Source organism: Danio rerio, chromosome 16, assembly GCF_052040795.2.
Source record: "Danio rerio strain M-AB ecotype USA chromosome 16, GRCz13ab, whole genome shotgun sequence".
Classification (NCBI taxonomy): domain Eukaryota; kingdom Metazoa; phylum Chordata; class Actinopteri; order Cypriniformes; family Danionidae; genus Danio; species Danio rerio.
The window spans coordinates 17,995,651-18,016,550 of NC_141036.1; the positions used below are offsets into that span (position 1 = coordinate 17,995,651).

General features: G+C 36.9%; 1 protein-coding gene and 1 long non-coding RNA gene across 6 annotated transcripts in view; one reads left to right on the top strand and one right to left on the bottom strand.

The window, feature by feature from the left end:
* fam131bb (family with sequence similarity 131 member Bb) overlaps positions 1-20,900 on the top strand; it is a 90,998-nt gene that overhangs the window by 31,841 nt on the left and 38,257 nt on the right. For 2 of the 5 annotated variants that reach the window (XR_015511236.1, XM_087286853.1), the window contains exons 2-3: positions 16,162-16,199; positions 19,665-19,770. Coding sequence is in view for 4 of the 5 variants with exons in the window: in XM_087286853.1 (XP_087142979.1) it covers positions 16,162-16,199; positions 19,665-19,770 (144 nt within the window). In the remaining variant the exon portion in view is untranslated. Of the gene's footprint in view, positions 1-16,161; positions 16,200-19,180; positions 19,217-19,664; positions 19,771-20,900 lie in introns of all 5 variants that reach the window. The other 3 variants (XM_087286851.1, XM_087286852.1, XM_087286854.1) reach the window with 3 other exon arrangements.
* On the bottom strand, positions 64-6,248 carry LOC147840230 (uncharacterized). Its single transcript, XR_015511249.1, has 2 exons — positions 3,391-6,248; positions 64-457 (listed from the first exon to the last, which is right to left on the bottom strand). It is a non-coding gene; the product is annotated as an uncharacterized LOC147840230 (long non-coding RNA).

Here is a 20,900-nt window from a genome sequence, read left to right on the forward strand (position 1 = left end):
CAGCCACTTTTCTGACAGGGTCATCTAGTGACAGAATGTTGTGGGACTATACAGGATTTAGCATTTTAGGTTTTTTTTTTTTTTTTTTTTTTAAAGCATGACGGTAAAACACGAAAGTGGTAATGAATGTATTAAAACATATGCTCGTTTGTTAGAGGGGTAGGTGTAAGGAGTAGGGCTAAGGGATAGAATTGGGATTGGGCCATTAAGATCTGAAACCACCTAAAAGTTAAAAAAAATATGAGAAAAAAAATCAGTTTTGGGTGAACTATCCTTTAAACAGTTTGACACCACAATTTGACGACAGGGGCAACACCGTGGCTCAGTGGTTAGCACTTTTGCCTTACAGCAGGAAGGTCGCTGGTTCAATTCCTGACTGAGTCAGTTGGGATTTCTATATGGAGTTTGCATGTCGTGTTGCTGTTGGCGTGGATGTGCTCCGGTTTCCCCCACAGTCCTAAGACTGTGGTATAGGTAAATTTAATAAGCTAAATTGGCTGTAGTGTATGTGTTGTGCCCCGTGTGGCTCAGAGGATGAAAATAGGTTTAACATAATTGCCATTTTATAAAGGAATACTGTCGTTTAATTGACCAGATAAGTGCAGTTTTTTGGACACAAAAAAACTGTGTTATTTAAGTATATTGCAGTATTACTGCAATACAACTGAAGTACTACAATACAACCAACTGAAGTACAACTACTGTAATACAACCAAAGTACTACTACAGTACAAACGCAGTACAACTACTGCAATAGTACTGAAGTTATACTACAACTATAATGCAGTACAACTACTGCAATGGTACTGAATTACTACAAATACTATAATGCATTACTGCTACTACAATACATGTTAAATAATTTATTGTATTTGGTACATAAGTATTAAAAGTGCACTTTAGTTTTGTTATGTCTTGAACAAGCAGAAACTTCTTTATTGAGACATGTTGGTTAATCTGCAGTTATACTCGTCTTCAAGAAATCCACAAGTCTGTAAAAGCCTCTGGTCTGCAGTTTGCAAGTTTTATCACAAGTCTAAAACGAGCCTATAATATATTTTTAAGAGGAGGGGAATGATTAGGTAGAGATGGTTAAACAAAGCATGTGAATGAAATATTGTTGTTAGCAGGGTAAATTGCATTCCTTCAGGCCTGATCTCATCAACTTATTAGTAGCATGAAAACAAAGTGTGCAAATTTTGGAGTCAGAACCCGTCCTGCCTCTTGGCCAACTTGAAAGTATCACCCAAAGAAAAAGGAGGGTCATTGAGACCATTCCTGTAGCATTTGCTTCACTCTGGCTCAGCCCTTGCTCAGGAAATCGAAGGTTTAATGTCCCTCATAGCTTGGCTGTTACAGTTTCGAATGAAATGATACAAGTAAAAAAATAAATAAAAAAAACCCAAATAATATAACTTTTCAGTTATTTATAGATTATTGTTAATGTGGAACTAGATTGTGTGATTTACACTCAATAATCTTCCTCACCCTCAATGGTAATTGGGGAAGCCCGCTCCTCAGAAACTGGTCTAATTTCTCATGGACCACCAGCATGTTTCAGCAAAGACATGTGAACGGTGGGAAAATACAATAATGGTTAAGGAGTTCAAGACAAAATGATAGTGGGGTAATTTGACATATAGGATCTTAAATGGACCTACATACCTGGTACTGAGCTTTTTACTGGGATGCTTGCAGTCCAGATCTCTGGTTGATAGCCATACACACTGTCTTAGCGCATATACTGGGTCTGATTGATGATAATAATTGGTCTGCAGTTCTTGTCTTTTGACTGCTCACAACAGATGTCTGTGGGCTGTATTTCAAATTTCCGCACTATACGTTATAACCATCAACCAAAAGGGTAGTTGGTATCCAAGTAAACATTGGAATGGTATTATGCCTCTAGAGCACATGTGTCAAACTCAGTTCCTGGAAGGCTGCAGCTCTGCACAGTTTAGTTCCAACCCTGATTAAACACTCCTGATCAAACTAATTGAGTCCTTTAGTCTCACAGGTTAGTCTTGTAACCAGGGTTGGAACTAACTGAGTTTGACACCCCTGCTGCAGAAGGTTTAGTGAGAGAATTTTGTGCATATTCGGCCCATATGGAATAGTGATTTACAGGCAGAATTCCCATGTAGTCTTTGACCCCTACACCAGGAAATGTGGGGACCAGGGTAAACCTAAAATTAATAGGATGTTTGGATGGCTGGATTACATAGAGTGTAATCTTCTCTTTGTGAAGTGCCCCAATCTGCAGATTTATGGATGTTGTCATGTAATGACAACCATTTCCTAACAGATGTCCGTCTAACACTCCCACGGCAAGCAATGATTCACATGGTTGTAACGTTAAATTATGACATTTGGCAGATACTCAGGTTATATAATTACCAGCCGCCCCTGAATCAATGAGTGCTGTACAATCTGTTTTCCATTCAGCTTGAAACACACTGATTAATATAACTAGATTGAAATGTCAGAAATAACGAGACTCACCAGTCGGGTTGGCTAGTCAGCTAACTCGAAGATGACCAGACTCGCCACAATAAAGGCAGAAAGGGTTCTGTAGTCTGTGTTCATGGTCCTCCAAGGCTAGTTGGGTATTACAGAGCAGCATAGGCTGCACATGTTGTGCAGGCTTGAAGACTGAGGAATATCAAAGCCGAAGTGTACTGCATGCTCTGATGATATCCAGCTGGATAGTGGTTTCAATAAGGTTATTGAGACAGGCGAACTTAGACTGTAACTTAGAGGACAATCCTTTACGAAAAAAAAAAAACAGTTTTAAGGGCCCTTGCCCTAGATCAGGGGTCACCAATCTCGGTCCTGGAGGGCCGGTGTCCCTGCAGGGTTTAGCTCTAACTTGCCTCAACACACCTGCCTGGATGTTTCAAGTATACCTAGTAAGACCTTGATTAGCTTGTTCAGGTGTGTTTGATTAGGGTTGGAGCTAAAATCTGCAGGACACTGGCCCTCCAGGAACAAGTTTGGTGACCACTACCCTAGATGGTCTGTGCTGCCAGAGTGCGAAATGTTAGTGCATATTCTGCATCCATGCATCTTCATTGAACGAGAGCCAGTAGATGTTCTCCAGCATTCTTGCCATCGGTGGGATGTTCTAATACTACTCATAACTCATTCATTCATTTTCTTGTCGGCTTAGTCCCTTTATTAATCCGGGGTCGCCACAGCGGATTGAACTGCCAACTTATCCAGCAAGTTTTTACGCAGCGGATGCCCTTCCAGCCACAACCCATCTTTGGGAAACATCCACACACATTCACACACACATTCATAAACTACAGACAATTTAGCCTACCCAATTCACCTGTATCGCATGTCTTTGGACTGTGGGGGAAACCGGAGCACCCGGAAGAAACCCACGTGAAGGCAGGGAGAACATGCAAACTCCACACATAAATACCAACAGAGCCGAGGCTCGAACCAGCGACCCAGTGACCTACTTGCTGTGAGGTGACAGCACAACATACTGCGCAAATGCCTCACCCTACTACTACTCATAACTGTTTAAGAAAATCTTTGAAAAAGGAGAAAATGCTACCCTCAGGTTTCCATATAGCAGTTGCCCATTCCAGGGCTTTTCCAGAAAGCAGAGCACACACAAAGGCAATGTCTTAGTGGGGTATAAAATGGTTGTCTAATAACAAACAATAAACATCGTAACAAAAATATTTTAAACTTTGTGGGGTTCCCTCCAAATTTACCAGGAAAAGCCAATCTGGGACATACTGTAGTTTGTAGAGTGAGATCGCAGGGCACACTGTTGTACAGCATTTATGAGTTCTGCGATCAATGTGGTGTGTCGCACTAGTTGTTGTTGATAGAGGGCTAGCCGATCTCCCTGAGTGGACAGTTCGTTGGATAGTTTAAAGTTGCTGGATCTCTTTGTGGCAAAGTTTTCTGTAATTAACCATCAGAAACGCTTGGATCCATTTGCAAACTCTTTATTGCAACAGCAATAATAATGACCAACTTACAGACAGTGATATCTAATGGGACATTGCTGAGGCCAGAGTAAATTCAAGGCGAGGGTCAAGGGCAGGCCAGTCGAGGGCATCTCAATGGTGATGCAAGCAAAAGGCAGATAATCTTCAGAAACAGAAATAAGAAACAGTCCAAGGTAAAAAAAAAACAGGCAGGAAACAAACAACAATGAAAATGCACAGAAATGACAGCTGGGGCAAATCAAAACATCATATTGAATGGAAGAATGAATGCGGTTTAATACAGGATTGTAATAATGTTTGTTTTGTGGGAAGAAGAAGACAGGGTCGGCGATATCAGGTAAGCACAAACTTTTATTTATAATGCTGTGTGTGTATGTGCGTGTCGAGTCTGCAAGTGAACAGGCTCTCCTCTCTCCCGGCTTCTCCTTCTCCTCCCCTTATGAAGGTGTCTCTCCAGCCCAATCACTAGAAAATACAGGTGTTAATAATTATTTATGATTAGACCACTGACCAGCCGCCGGTGTCTCCGCTTGCTCTCCCCCCTTTCTGGGTGTTCGATCACGCCTTCCCCACCACAAGGAGGTTCAGTGAAGATCCGCTGCACTCAATCAGTCCCAGGAATGTACCATGATGGGATATTGAGTTTGTAAGAATATCAGAATTCCGGTGATGGCTCCCTCTGGTGGTGCGAGTGAGAGGAGTGAGAGGAGACTTCATGGGAAGTATTCACTACAGAGAGCTTAGAGAGAGGATTTACAAAACCTTAACCTGAACACAGTGGAAAAATAAAACATGATGTTTCTTGCAATCCATGTGATTGTGGAAGGAATTTAAATCCAGAGCAGTTTTATGACATATTGTTGATGTTTTTATGAGTAAAATTCCAGTCTGTATTGTGTTTAATTTTAAAAGCATAGAGATTTTTTTGTGATAATGATAAAGTCCCACCAAACAATGTTGTTAAAAAGATGCCTAAACCAACATCTTGCCTAAAACAAGGTTTAACTCGCTGTGCTGAGAGTGGAAGTCTGTAAGAGATGTTGTAATAATAACAATAATCCAAAAATACACATGTAGTAATTTTTCCTGTCTATTTGATGATTAGTTTATTTTCGGACTATTGTTAGTTATCTATTAGATTTTAATTGTGACAGCCCAAATTTAGCCTTGTTTTAGCCAAAATGTCTATGTTTGAATGTCTATTCAACATCTATTAAGCAACTAATTATTACTGTGGGTGCGGTTACTTTTGTTTAGTCTTTATACAGTTAGTTGAACCAAAATACAGTTTGTGTGAGAGTGAATGAATCCCGGAGGTATGTTATTTTGTGCGTGTGTGTGTGTGTGTGCTTGTTTTGTTATTAAGGACACACACTGCCTTGGGCAAGTTAAGATTTGCATCAGGGAAATATGTTTTATCTGGAAAAAGTTATTAATTCAATGGACAGGTCAAAGGTCACTAGTCAAGGAGGAACCAGAAAATCACAGTTGCTTTGTAATGAGAGATGAATAGGGATTAAGTGCTGAGAGGAAAAGAAAAAGTACTACAGACAGCCATGCAGAGTAAACTTAAAATGAATATCAATGTTTATAGTATAGTGCTTTCTGTGAATGATAAGCAGTCAAGACTGAATGTACCTCGGGAATGTAGATATTTTCCATCAGACACTCAGGTCTTAAAACAACAAGTCAAAAAGTGCTAGAATAATCAGTCTAGTTCATGCAAATTTATCGGTCACACTTTACAAAAAGGTTCATTAATTAATGTTAATTAATGCATTTACTAACATGAACAAACAATGAACAATGCATTTACCACTGTATTTGAATGAAAATGAAAAATTTTTCTTGTTGGAAAATATGGCGAAAAGTCTTACATGACAATGATAGTTTAATTGTGGTGTTTACTTCAATAATGTCACTACTATATGCATACTCCACATCTTAATTACATGTTTGTTAAGTTCAGTTATGACTTTAGTCGGATTAAGGTAATCAAAAATCACTGTTTCAAGCTTATGTAGGCCTAGAGTTCAAAAATCACATTTAACTGAATAAACAGTTAGTAAACATGTACATCTTATTAAACATCATTTATTTTCATCACCAATTATCATAGTAGAACAGTTTCTCAAGCAGTTTGTGATGCATTTTGTAAACAGGAAATGAGCTCTTGGTCTAATGCGCCACTTGGCTTAAAAAACCTGTTCTTAAAGACTTACTTTTAGTCATTATTTGAGTAGCAGATGAGCCATTTTAATCTAAGTAAATCCCAAGATTACAGTGAGATTAATTAAGATTAGATTTTAATATATATATAATATATATATATATATATATATATATATATATATATATATATGCATACTTTGATATATTTTAAAGAGAAGTTCGGTAAGAGTTAATGTCTCGATTTTATGCTTCAGTTGTTATCAATACATTGCCATAGTTGCATGGGTCTATTTCTTTTTAAGTTAATTAAATAGCAGCCCCCCTAGTGTGGCCAGTTTTGGGGAGTTAATGAATTAGAGGGAGTTTTTAGCAATTGTTTGCTAGATGTAACAACTTTTTGTGTCTGATCTTCCTCCCTTTGTTACACCTGTTTCCAAAATTCTTCAATATATCTGGTTTGGAACAGGTTAATGGTGGGTAAATTATGATTTTTTTAAGTAAGTTAATTATGAAGGACTCATGCCTCAACAAAAAAATTAACTCAGTCAAATATTTATCTGACGTTTGTGTTATACAGTTAGGGTACAAACAGAAAGCAGTGGCTATAGATAGAATATTTATGAGAATATTTGTAATTGTTAGTTGATCTCTCTGTCTGGATGACATGGTAGCGTTGTGGTCTCTGGAGTGAGACAGCTTTATTAGAGCATTCAGGCAGGGAATGGTCAAAACAGGAGCAGACAGTTATACAAAGATAATCCAAAGTGTCTTTCGGATGAGACGTTAAACCGAGGTCCTGACTCTCTGTGGTCATTAAAAATCCCATGGCACTTCTCGTAAAGAGTAGAAAGAGTAGGAGCGTAACCTTGTGGTTGCTGCACACTGGTGGTGGTGTGAAGAGACCCTTCCACATGATTGTGAAGCGCATTGGGTGTATGGCCATTTACAATAAATGCGCTATATAAATACACATTACATTACATTACATTACACTGCAAAGCATGTTAAACAGGCAAAAGGTTGGAAATAAAAGAAACAGTCTAAAGGGTATGGAATGGAATGAAATGCATTAATTTGAAACGACAGTAACATCTAGACAAGACTCATTAATGGATGTGTGTGAATGGTGTACTTACTCATTGATGATGTCCTTCAGCTGTGTGTGTAATCAGGGTGAACTTGAATGCTGGTGTGTGTGAATGCTAAGTCTGATGGGATTTGTAGTCTGGGAGGAAGATACAGAGTGCACTCCAGCAAACCAAGAGGGCAAAGTGACATTGTTTTGAATAAAAATGTAAAACTACCTTGTCTACCAGCAAGACAGTTATTAACTATTTTTTATAAGAAATATGTTGAGAAATAGTTTCTCCGTTAAACAGAAATTTGGGGGGGGGGGGGGGGTGAAATAAACAAGGGGCTAATTATTCAGCGTGGGCTAATAATTCTGACTTTAACTGTAGCCTTCATATTTAGCTGACTATGAACGAATATTATTAATTTAATAATGTGAGAAAGCACCCTGAGACCAAAGCTTAATTACTGGGCCTTCTCTAATTAAACAGAATCCGGATTAGACAATGTAAGAAAGCAGTAAAATAAATAAATAAAAGGGCAGGATTTGTTAATATCATTCAGTAAAAGGCCTGAGTATAGGTCACCTGTATTATAGCATTCCTTAGTTGATAGACTACACAAATGTGTTTGTTATTAGGGAACTTATAAACTGGGTCAGAACTTAAGAACTCATGGTTTTTAATTATGCTACAATGAAGGAGACAGATTTTTTTCTTGTCACAATATGTTTACTTTAATTCCTTGTTAATTCTCCCTTGCAGCATCCATATACACTCTCTCTCTCTCTCTATTTATTGTTGTATTGTTTTATCAGTAGGTCAAGCTGTGCTTATAATGAAAGAACGGCATGATAGGCAGGTGAAAGGTGTTGGGACTTGATTCAATTATGCTTCCAGTGAACAGTCATTTTCTTGTGTTGACTGCAATAACTATTTGCCCTCTTTGTTAGTGTTTCTCAATTTCCTTCAGTTTACAATAATTATTTTAAAGAAGTAATTCTGTATTATACCCTCACAATGAATGTGATTGACCAGCATGTCTTGTATATGCAGTTGTAGACAAAAAATGTAAATTTTATTTAATCACAATAGTTTTATTAATTCCCTTGCCATAATGAATAATGATAGTACATAATACAGTAGTTTTAGTTAGATCATACTTTTATTAGTAATTTCTATAGATATTGACATTGAGCTTAAAGTGTAATTTAAATTATTTAAATTTCTTAAAGGTTCAGGACACCCTGGAGAACTTTTTTTTATATTAACAGATGTGTGTGTGTTGAGCATCAGTTAAGACAATGTTAGCACCTCTCAGCTTTAATTGTGGGGAAAACTGGATAATTTTGAGCTTTTGTCAGCTAATTTCAGCTTCCGGGTTTAAAATGATTTTTGGGGCGGGATCAAAATCGGCGACGTAGCGCAGTACTGCAAGTGCAATGATGACGTGTCTGTTTCTCATTATTATTCATAGCAGAGTTTTCTTATCCTATGAGAAGAGCCGGCTGCTTAATTATTCATGAGAGCATGTGCTTCCCGAAGGCAGACCTGCCAGTTTCAAGCAAGGTGTGAGACACAGACCAACGGAACGCAGTAGCCGTTCATGAAGGCTCGTATGTGTTTGTTTCCATGATCCACGGGGTTTGTTGCATGTTTTTTCCCCGCGATCTTGTCAGGGCCGATCATACAGCAAACTAGCAATAAACTTATGCGTCTCCTCACGGTTTGTTTCTCATTTTGTGAGCTAACTGTCAACAACAGTTATTCTCTCACGTTCTCCCCTGCTGGCCACGCCCACTCCTGCCCTATGCTCGCGGAGCTCCACGCCCATTAATCATGCATCTTTTCAAAAAATTCTGAAGTAGACTTTAACCGAAAGTGGGGGGTGTCATGGCCCTTTAAGGGGTGGCAAAATGAGTGATTCTTAATGGGTTTATTAATATTGATTTGATTTTTTTTCCAATATTTACCATTTCTCTCCGCTGATGATGAAGTTTGGCCTAATGTTACATCTGACTTTTTAGTTGGGTTTTAATATTCACTGAAAATAAAAGCTGAAGGAGCATACGCTAACCTATGTATTATTTAATCAAGATGGCAAGATGGTATGTACTGTATATACTTACAGTTGAAGTCAGAATTATTAGCTTAGATTATTAGATTTTTTTTTCTTTTTAAAATATTTTCCAAATTATGTTTAACAGAGATTTTTTTAAACACCATTTTTTAAGGACAAAATTATTAGCCCCTTTAAGCTGTTTTTTTGATAGTCTACACAACAAACCATCATTATACAATGACTTGCCTAATTACCCTTACCTGCCTAGTTAACCTAATTTACCTAGTTAAGCCTTTAAATGTCACTTTAAGCTGTATAGAGTTGTCTTTAAAAAATATCTAGTCAAATAATATTTATCACCATGACACAGATAAAATAAATTAGTTATTAGATATGTTATAAAAACTATTATGCTTAGAAGCATGTTAAAAAAAACCAATCTCTTTTAAACCGAAATTGGGGGAAAAAACAGGGGATAATAATTCAGAGGGGCTAATAATTCTGACTAATTCTGATAATATATATATCAGAGCAGCAGCTGTCTGGAGTTGACTATGTTAACTTTAATTAGATGTAGTTTCATAACAAGCAAACTCAGTTTACCTTTTGAAAAGAAAGCAGTCATCAGCTGCTTCCCCTCATTCTGCCTCCTTTCTTTTTCCTTCCTGTCTTTCTTTTTTTGAAATCCCGATTTGGGCTTTTTGCGCAGCATGATCAGGCTCTAGACTCACTGCGTTACTTGTTTGCCGCCGGCTGCCGTCTATGGGCGGACTAAACCATTTCGGGTGGTGGGGGGGGAGGGGGGTGTTATCAATATATTTTGAAATATATAATGACATTGACATCAATTGGAGGGGCCAATTAATTCGAAGTAGGCTACAAAAAAAAAATAATAATAATAAAAAATTGGTGGGATTTCAAAGGGCCCTCTCCCTAGACGGGGCCCTGGGTAGTCAGGTCCACTTTTCCCCCCACTACCACGCCCATGGCAGGGATGAAAAAGAGCTGGAAATGATCGAACCTAAAGCGGGTGTTGTCCCCGCGCGTGTTCTGATAGCGGTGTTGTCGCGCGCGTTTTGATCAGCTGTGTTGTCGCGCGTGTACTGTAAAGCGGGGAGGGGGGGTTGAGCACGCATACTCAAGAGCGGTGTTGTTGCGTGCTTACTGAAGGGCGGAACGGAGGGTGTGATGCGTCGCGGGGGCACTTTTGATAATTTTGGAAGGGCATGTTCTATCTAAGACTAAAAAGGGCATGTGCACTGCACAGGTTGAGCCCTATGTGTGCAATTAATAATCTGTTTAAAGAATGGTTAAGGCGAAAGTGACAACAACTCCTGCTGCTTACAAAAAATCTCGAGCCCTTGAAGCACTGTGGGTGCACGAGCATCGCACTAGTTTTATTTCTAGGCATGGTTGCTTCGAGTGAGAAAACGGCACAGGAGCTTTTAAAGACTCGCATGCATCAAATCATCTGTGCACACGATACTAAAGCCTTCGTCTGCGAGTGAGGAAATTCTCACCGTGCATATGATCCTCTCATTCTTTTCTTTACTCATGCGAAAAGCTGTTTTTGTCAGTTGCGCTGTTTCTCGATTCTAAGATCACATTTGTAAGCATATAGACCAACAGTCATAAAGTAACAGTCTAATCTGTAGTGATGGCGAGCCAGCACTGGCAATTTTAAAATGAGTTTTAGCCAGCCAAAGTGGCTAGTGGGAGTGGCTGTCTAACCCGCCACAATCGAAATCTACTTGCATTTGAATGTAAATGTGAATGATGTGAATGTATTTGCTGATAGTCAAGTTTCCACAGACCACTTCCGCATCTGTCACGTCTCTTCTTTACCATCATCCATCCACTCTGCCAGTCCTATACATCAACTCACTCCTCTACTATGGTTCAAAGGAGGGATTGCAACGGTTTCATTTTACAACGTTCAGTAGCCCTGGAGATACAACAGCATCGATTTCCCTCTGATAGGTCTAAAATTGCATTTATTATAACTCTGTTGACAGATTGAGCGCTACAATGGGAGGATTTAGCCTCTGGGATAGTACTAGGTTCCCATGGCTCGTTTCCCATAGTCTCCCATCGGCTAGGCTACTGGAAAGTCCTGAAGTGGAGTGAAAACAACTTTGCTGAATGTTTCCTATATCTTTCTGAATCCTCATCTCCTGCTTCGAGGATCTTCTTGAACTCCACGTCCTTAAAAAGTCCTCTTGATAGTCGTTTTGTCGAAATTCCTCCTAAATACTCTCACCTTTGTGATGTTTTTTACCTGAAACGAGTCTTACAACTTCCACTTCTAAGATCATGGGACTGTGCCATCGACCAACAGAAGCCCCCTCTGTATTCTAGGAATTCATGAATGAGATGTTCTAGGAGTATCTCTCATGCTCTGTGCTCATCTACATCAATGTCATTCTGATCTACTCCTGGAACAAGGCAGAACATCGACAAGTTTCTGAGGTCCTCCAACATCTCCGTGATTATCACTTGTATCTCAAGGCAGACAAATGTACGTTTTATCAGTCATCCATACAGTTTGGGGGAAGTGGATGCTGTAAAGAACTTGCCAGTTCCCACAACAGTCATAGACAGTTCCACTCAAAGTACTTCCAGATCCCCCAAAAGCCTTTTGTTGTGGAGGTAGATGCCTCCGATTCTGCAGTAAGAGCTGTACTTTCACAGCAGCCAGGGACCTCGCCACAACTCCATCCATGCACCTTCATATACTTACATTCACATCCAAGAGTTTTTGTTTTTTTACAAACCTTCAGCCAATAAGCCTTTTGGATGTACTTTATCCCTTACATAACATACCTTGGAATGTCACGACTGACCAGTATTGCAGACAGCCTTGTAATAAAACAACTATTGCTGAAAAACAAAGGCTAATCCGGGAACTTCAAATTTATCTACTTGTCTGTCACACTGCTGTTTTTTGTTTTTTGTCTTTTGAATGAAATATATGTAGATATGCTTCATTCAGGATGGTTGTTTTTGCAGAATAAAGACCTTGACTGTTATTCAGTGCTCTTTGTTGAATGTGTTGTTGTAATATGCTGTCTAAATGTTTAAATAACATTAGAATTAGTATCAACATTCAATAAAAATAAAGTGTTCATGTATTGAATGTTTTATTTTATATAACATAGTGAAAGACTGCTTTCTGCTATACTACTACATAGGCAATATACTAAACATAAAGAAGGAAAAGGAAATTGTGACACCTAAAAATGTAAAAATACACATCTGGCCTAGTACAATGAAGGTTTAATGCAGAGCTTCTTAACCTGGTTTTTGGTAGGTTCAGCTGAATTTGAATAGGGTTTGAGCTGAACTAATATATACAGTAGAAGTCAGAATTGTTTGCCCCTTGTTTATTTTTTCCCCATTTTTCTGTTTAATGGAGAGGAGATTTTTTTCAACACATTTCTTAACATAATAGTTTTAATAACTCATTTCTAATAACTGATTTGTTTTATCTTTGCCATGATGACAGTAAATTATATTTAACTAGATATTTTTCAAGACACTTCTATACAGCTTAAAGTCACATTTAAAGGCTTAACTAGATTAATTAGATTAACTAGGCAGGTTAGGGTAATTAGGCAAATTATTGTGTAACGATGGTTTGTTCTGTAGACTATTGTAAAAAAATAGCTTAAAGGGGCTAATAATTTTGTTTTTAAAAATGGCTTTCAAAAAAAATCAAAAATGCTTTTATTTTAGCCGAAATAAAACAAATACAACTTTCTCCAGATGAAGAAATACTATCAGACATACTGTGAAAATGTCCTTGCTCTGTTAAACATCAGTTAGGAAATATTTAAAAAATAATCTAATTCTAAGGGGGGCACATAATTCTGACTTCAACTGTATTTACAGTCAAGCCCGAAATTATTCCTACCCTCTACCCCTTTTTACAAAAAAAATTTAAAAAATGTTGTAATCTATAGTTGTAATTTAAACAACAATATTCTGGCCTAAAAAAAGCCTATTAAAGCCTAAAAAGCCTACATTGTCTTGTCCAACAGCCCCAATATTTATCAAACTGTAGCTAGTTGTTTACTCTTCTGCTTGTCTCTCGGTGTGAGTGGAAAAATACACCACAAGGGTGAAGAGTGCTGTTATTGCAGAATATTACAGGGTTACCAGCTGTGTGCTAGGTGTGTGTGTGTGTGTGTGTGTGTATGTGTGTGTGTATGAGTGCGTATGTGTGTTTTCCACCAATTACATATTTAATTTGCTACAGAGGTCCTTTAACTTGTTTCTAGAAAATCTGCCTTCCTGCAGAGTTCAGCTCCAACCTTATTTAAACTCAACTGAACCAATCAAAAAGGATCGGAAGCAGCACAGTAGATCTCCAAAAACTGGGTTGCAGAGCTCTGCATTAAATTACTCTCTGGGCCAGATGTGTGTCTTTAAATTTTTAGGTGTTATAATTTCCTTCTCCTTCTTTATGTTTGGTATATTACCTATGTATTAATGCTACTATAGTAGACTGCAAGCCAGTACCTTTCACTATACGTAATCTAAGATTATATGGAGATTCAACGTTATTTATAAATATTTATCTATATATACATATATACATTTATATATTAGGGGTGTAACGATTCACAAAAATCACGGTTCAGTTCGATACGACACAGTGGTCACTGTTCGGTATGTTTTCAATATAGCAAAAAAAAAAAAAAAAAAAGCCAGAGGATTTCTGATTTAAATTTTTTAATGTATTAAAACTTACATCATAAAAGTGTGATCTTTTTTTTTTTTTTTTTTACTTTTACTTTTACTTTAAACAGTGATTATGCTATACTTCCGGAGTTTCTGCTTAGCAGCAAATAAAACAAATCCTTCTTTATACTCAAAACCCAAAAGCTACTGATAAAAAAACAAATATAATATTGTTGTAGTCAAACAAATAAAAAGAAAATAATAATTTAGTTTTTAAAAGGAACTCAGTTTCAATCTATTTTAAGTATTTTTTTTTTAATTTTCAGAAAGATGAGTGTCCACCTTTTCTTCAGACAGCACAAATCTGCTCGATTTTACTGTCACCTGCCATTTTAGTGGATCTGAAAGCAGGAATTATGTTACTGAAATGGGCTTATGAAGAAATAATGTACATTTAACATTTTCTTAAAACCCGAAATTTCCTCTACTAATTAAGGTCTCTTATATCCACAGCTACTTTATAAATGTACCGATTGCCTCTGTGATTTGTTTTGCCCTGTTCGATTCTGTAGGAATTGCCTGTCTGAATGCTGTTCCAGCATTCTTAGCAGATGTCATTGTTTTTTTACTCTCTTGGTGGCGGTGATGGTGCGCGACGAATCTAAAGAGTGGTGGAGGCATGTGCGTGCGATGTACCTAAGCGGAGGCAATGAGTTGTGCCCAACGTACCTGAAGAGCTGGGAGGGATGCGGTGAAGAGGGGTGTGCAACGTATTTAAGGACCGGGGGAGACGTGCGATTTCCGGAAGATTATCTTTTGTTTGCGGGCATCTGGGAGTCTCGATGCATTTGCGGGAGATTTCTGAAACCTCCAGGAGACTTGGGATGTCTGGGATTACATTAACGTTACTAGCCATTTTGAGAGCTGGTGTAGCGCATGCGTGACTGGAGTTGTGTTTGAAGGTGGGCGGGTGTGTGGTGATTTGTGAACAGGTTATTGAGATTGGCTGTTTTTTGTCGGGGACTTGGGGTCCCAGGGCAACAGGGGCGGAGCCAGCACGAGGCTGACACAGAATGACACAGAATGCAGAAACATTGCTAATGAGTGCATGTTTAATAAAGTGATATTCTGAGTTCAAAAACCATGCTCTACTTTTTAACATGACAGCGGGAAAGGCAGCATGTTGTCTGCCACGTCATTTGGGATGCCATGTTGAGCGTTGTTGCTCTGGAAACATTATATTTTGTACGTATTCCCTTTTATCTTTTTAGATCTTTTTTATCTTTTATCTTTTTAGATGTTAGTCTGAATCGAATTGTTTGGTTTGTAATGCGTACCGAACCGAAAGTCTCGTACCGAATGGTTCAATACGAATGCACGTATCGTTACACCCTATATATATATATATATATTTGAAGTCAGAAATATTAGCCCCACTGACTTATTAGCACCCCTGTTTATTTTTTTCCCAAATTTCTGTTTAATAGAGGGAATACTGTTTCAGCACTTTTTTAAGCATAATAGTTTTAGAAACCTATTTCTAATAACTGATTTATTTTATCTTTGTCATGATGACAGTAAATAATATTTTACTTGATATTTTTCAAGACACTTCTGTATTGTTTAAAGTGACATTTAAAGGCTTAACTAGGTTAATAAGGTGAACTAGGCAGGTTAGGGTAATTAGGCAAGTTATTGCATCAAGACTATTTGTTAGTTGTGTAGACTATTGAAAAAAAAATTGCTTAAAGGTGCTAATAATTTTGTCCCAAAATAGTTTTTTTAAAGGCTTTGTCCGGAAGAAAAGATATTATCAGACATACTGTGAACATTTCCTTGCTCTGTTAAACATCATTTGGTAAATATAAAAAAGGGAAAAAATATCAAAAGGGGGCTAATAATTCTGACTTCAACTATATATATATATATATATATATATATATATATATATATATATATATATATATATATATATATATATATATATATATATATATATATAGTTGTTTATTCTTAGTTTATGTTAACAATGCATTAGCTTATGTTAACAAACCAATGTTTGTTGAGTGGCTAACTCCCATGAATTTGTACAATCTAATTCATACAATCCAGGCACAACAAATATGGCCTATTTTAATGTTTCTATTTAAGTCTCAAAGCACCCTATTATAATTTTCTTTTTTATCTCTTTTCTCTACAGCCTCAGATGGAGTTCCCGTCCAGAAGGATGGGGAACAGGTAAGAAAACTGCAGTTTATTTCAACATCCATTGTACACTAGCCAAACTTCTCACCAGGCTTGACACTATATGACACACCTACAGCATCCTGTTTTAAAATGGAGACCAAGGTGTCCAGAACAGGAAGAGATTATCTAAGTAAGGGCAGTGAGCCAGCCCTCCTCCTTAACCGCCGAAAGACATTGTTAGCGCATTAACCTAGTTTAGAGAATGTAGTTTGCGCTGACAAGCACTGGATTGAATAGTTTTGTTAAGTTGTTATCATTTAGTTTTGCTGAATTGACGCTTAACATCATCACTGATACAGCACACTGCTTGCTTTTTCTTCTACTCTTTTCTGTGTCTTCATAAACTGTTCTAAATATGAATGGTTGTGATTATTTTATTTTGCACAAAGCATACAAATGAGATTTGCTTCCTCTCTCATTTTCTAAAGCTGATTGTATTACAATTTTTCTCAGTTGCTTAAATACATGCTTGAAACTATGTTTTGTATTCTCAAAACAGTAATCACAAAACCATAACGTCTCACCCAATTTTTTCCTAAAAATCCTATTTTCAAGTCAAAATGAAGCTCTACATTCAAAAATATTCTATTGCTGAGAATGTCCGACATCACAAAGAAGGCCTCACAAAAAAATACACTACAACATGGTCTTACACACTGATGCAGTAAATTAAAAACAATATTTCCAATACTGGGAGGTTGTGTTTACACATGATGAACACAAAAGACGCAGCCAATGTTTATACACTGGCACAATTTATTCATGTACTATAAAGTATAAAACACACACATAAAAAAATATTCCACCTCAGCATCCTGTCGTTGGTCTGGGTCAGCCCATAGAATCTCATCCACATCACAAGCTATACTGGCACTAGGCAGCGGAGGTAAAATCATCCTGCATGCCTGCTCCACCCGTGACATGCATCTACTGATATGTCTAGGCAGCAAACCCAGTTGGTGTCCTTGACCTTTTCGCTTACACCTCTTTGGATTCATTGTTTCAAACCTTTGATTGGTGTGTGATAAAGTTTGACTCCTAGTGTTTCCACTAGGTTAACTGTGACTCATATTCGATTGTCTGTATTTACACTGCACGGCAAAGTTGCAATTATCAGGAAAAATGTTTTCTGTTCGCAGGGTTTTTTTTTTTTTTTAATTCTTTTACTTGTCTGGTTTGACAAGTTGTTTTACTATCGTTTATGACAGAAAGGTTCTCATGTGGCCATCTTCTTTAAATCTAGGCCTTTTTAAACCATTAGGCTTCTTAATGTAATGTCCATGGTATAATTTAAGCATGTGACGTATGCCAGTTTTAAAAAGCTAAAAAATATAAAATTTAGTACTCGTGTATGAGATTTAAATATTGGGACTGACTTGACGTAATACGCTACGGTTTTTAATGATGCGTGAATTTCATTGAAAGATGAAAATCCGATCTACCTGCTTGCACTGCAGGCATGAGGCTACAGATCTGGTTCATATCGGATAAATTTCCACATACTGTATGTAACCAATAAAAAAACATTATTTAAAACATTTTGATATTTCAACATGATAGAAATGATTGCATTTTGCATATTTTCTTGAGATCATGAACTGATTAAGTGTTCTTTTAGATTTTGTTTTATGTTTAGTCCCATTCAGTGAACAAACATCATAACACATCATAAACAGCACAAAACACCCCAAGATACTGCAATATGGTCCTGTGGAAAAAAATCTAGTAAACACAGTTTGCTAATAATGATTTCTACCTTTGGACCTTCTTAGATGGTGTATCACTTTATTACTGACACTAATAATACTAATAATTACTGACACTGCTAAAAAGTATGCTAGTAATAATAATGCTAGTAAGTATAATGTTGTAGACAGTGTAATATAACATTCGCTCAGGTACATATCATACCTGGCTATATAACTAGCCCAATGACCCGTCAAATCTGGCACAATAGCCAATCAAAGTTGCTTAGAAATATCAGAACTCAACATATTGCATGCTATATTTGTAAAAATACATAATTTCATCATAGGGTGCATTACACAATTTCTTCTTTTAAAAAATGAACTGTATATTAGTAATGATAAAGATTATGTTGATCTAGATAAAATCCTAAAAAAAGGTTAAAGCTAACATAATTTTTGTGCCATCCAATTAAAATGAAGTTACCTGTGCAATTAAATTAAAATAAATACATAAACAAAAAAAATCAAGATTAATTGTAAAACATAATTTCATCCATAGACTGTATTTTGCAGGTATTTACCAACAGTCATAGAGAATCTGTTATATTTGAAATGAAAACAGCCACTCATACGGTGTCTCCAGGACATGAATGCTGTGATGGCATGTAACTCTTCCTGTTTATACAACATGCATGAATGGTATAACAAATCCTGTGATTTGTTGAGAAGAGATGTGCTATTACTTTTCTAAGCAATCAGACATGAAATTTCTAAATGGCAGATAATAAAACAATGAAATTAATGAATTATTGAGCATCCCATAACTCCATAGAAATTTGCTGAGACGACTCAGAATAGCTTAACAGTCACATAGAACATAGGTTTTCTTTTACAAATGTAAACAAGAAACTGGTGTGGAAGCCATTTGTTTAAATGGTTTATGGATCTCTTCTGTAACTTGAAAGCTTTCTAGTTCATACAGTTTTAACTTGTGGAAAACTGTGGCTAGTATAACTATTATACCAGTGTGTTACTTTATTCCACATGTCTGATAACCTAGCCAATAATAGTCATATCACAATTTGATTTCTTCTGTTTTTTTTTCTTCTTTTTTTTCTCTATTTCTCCGTCAACTTCATGTGTTTTTTTAATGCCTTGTTCTGTCAAAATTCCCCTTTCTCTCTTCCTTTCTCTGTGGTTGTCTCTTGCTCTTTTCTTCTCTTTCTACAACTCTGCCTTTTCCCATCCCGTTCTGTCTCCATCCCTCCTTCCTCTCTCTCTCAGCATGGCCGAACAGACTTTTCATGGGATGGAATCAATGTAAGTGTTGTGAATCTCATTCCTCCATCGCTTTCATTTTATCATTTTTCTTCTGAACCACAGTAGAAATCAAATAATTCACACCCCATTCTTTTGTTTTATTTGCGGTTTGGCAGTGACTTGTGTGCTGTAGTATTTAGACTTTCTCACGGGTGTAAATGACAAAAAAAAGACTACACTTCCCATCATGCTAACTCACAGAGTTAAACAAAAATAAAAATAAAACAGGCTGCTGGGAAATGTAGCTTCACAATCTCCAGCAACAACTGTGCTAACTTTATATCTAACCTCTCTCATCACCTCTTTTCTGTCCTTAAAATGCCACGCTCAAAATTTGCTTTTCATTTCTGCTCCGGGGCACCTCCTGCTCTACCAAAACCATCTTTTTCCTCATCTTTCCTATTTTCTCTCCCATTTTTTCTCTCTTGAATGCCTTCCTTCATTTCAGTTGTCCATGGAGGACACCACCTCAATCCTTCCTCGGCTGAAGAAACGGAACTCCAATGCCTATGGAATCGGTGCTCTGGCTAAGTCCTCTCTGACAGGTGTGTCAGGTGTGTGTCTGTTCTGTGAAATGGTAAACTGACCCCATGTTGACTCCAGACTGCGATGAACACAATGGAGCCAACATGGACCCCTTGTGGGTTTCCCTTTTTCACCACCCGTTTCCATTTACAACACTGTCCAATGGCTTGTGCCATTGGTGAATTCCAATATCCAAATAAGAATAGATCCCATAAAAAAATTAAGCAATATGGTCCCCCAGTACATTGTCATGTGGATTTCTATTTTTTAGCTTTTATGCGGTGGTTGACGGGAGAGTTAGGTGTATGTATCTAAAGTGCTAGTATAGTAGTGTGGAGATTGAGTCAGTTTGCTATTGGCTATTGTATTTGTGTTTTTGTATTATTGTTATGTGAAGTGAAATAAAGTTCAGTGTGTAGCCTTCTTTGAACTATGCATTTCGTAAACTTTAATAATTCATGTTCATTATTTCATTAGTTATTACCTAAGGAAACCTTGAAAAATCTCTGAATAGGTTTTGCATGTACTGTACTGTATGTTGTATGTACTGTAATGCACTGTTCCGAGTCTATTCAAGTAACAAAGAATATAGATTATTTTCCCTCTCAATAAAGGTTATACAAAGACTGAGTTTAGTCAATTGTAGCTTTAATAAGCTAAATTTAATGCAAGAAAGAGTGCAGTCTATTAATATTAGCAGATTTACATGAGTGTGGCGAGATATAATTTCATTAATCCAAAATCCCCTTTCCTTTCCATTGTCTTTTCCATACCATGACCATCTACATCTCATTTTTGAAGTCACATTGAGGGAGTCATTTCCTTTCCTTAAATTCTACTCATGTTTATCACCATCAGAAACACTGAGAACTTCTGTTGAATATGTTTTTTAAACATTTTACATAAAACAATTAAAAACAATAAATTAGTTATATATTTTAAATCATTTTTAAAAAAGTAATATTAGACGTGGAAATAAAGCAGGAATTAATACAATCAAAATCCTTGTGTGCTGCTGAGGATATTTTCTACATTATTTAAGGTAATTTAGAGTTTTAATTTGGCCACAACTTTATCTGTTTTTTGTTAAATTGAATTATTTTTGGTGACAAAACTTATTATGACATATATTTTGGGGAAATGCTTTGATATTTTTCTA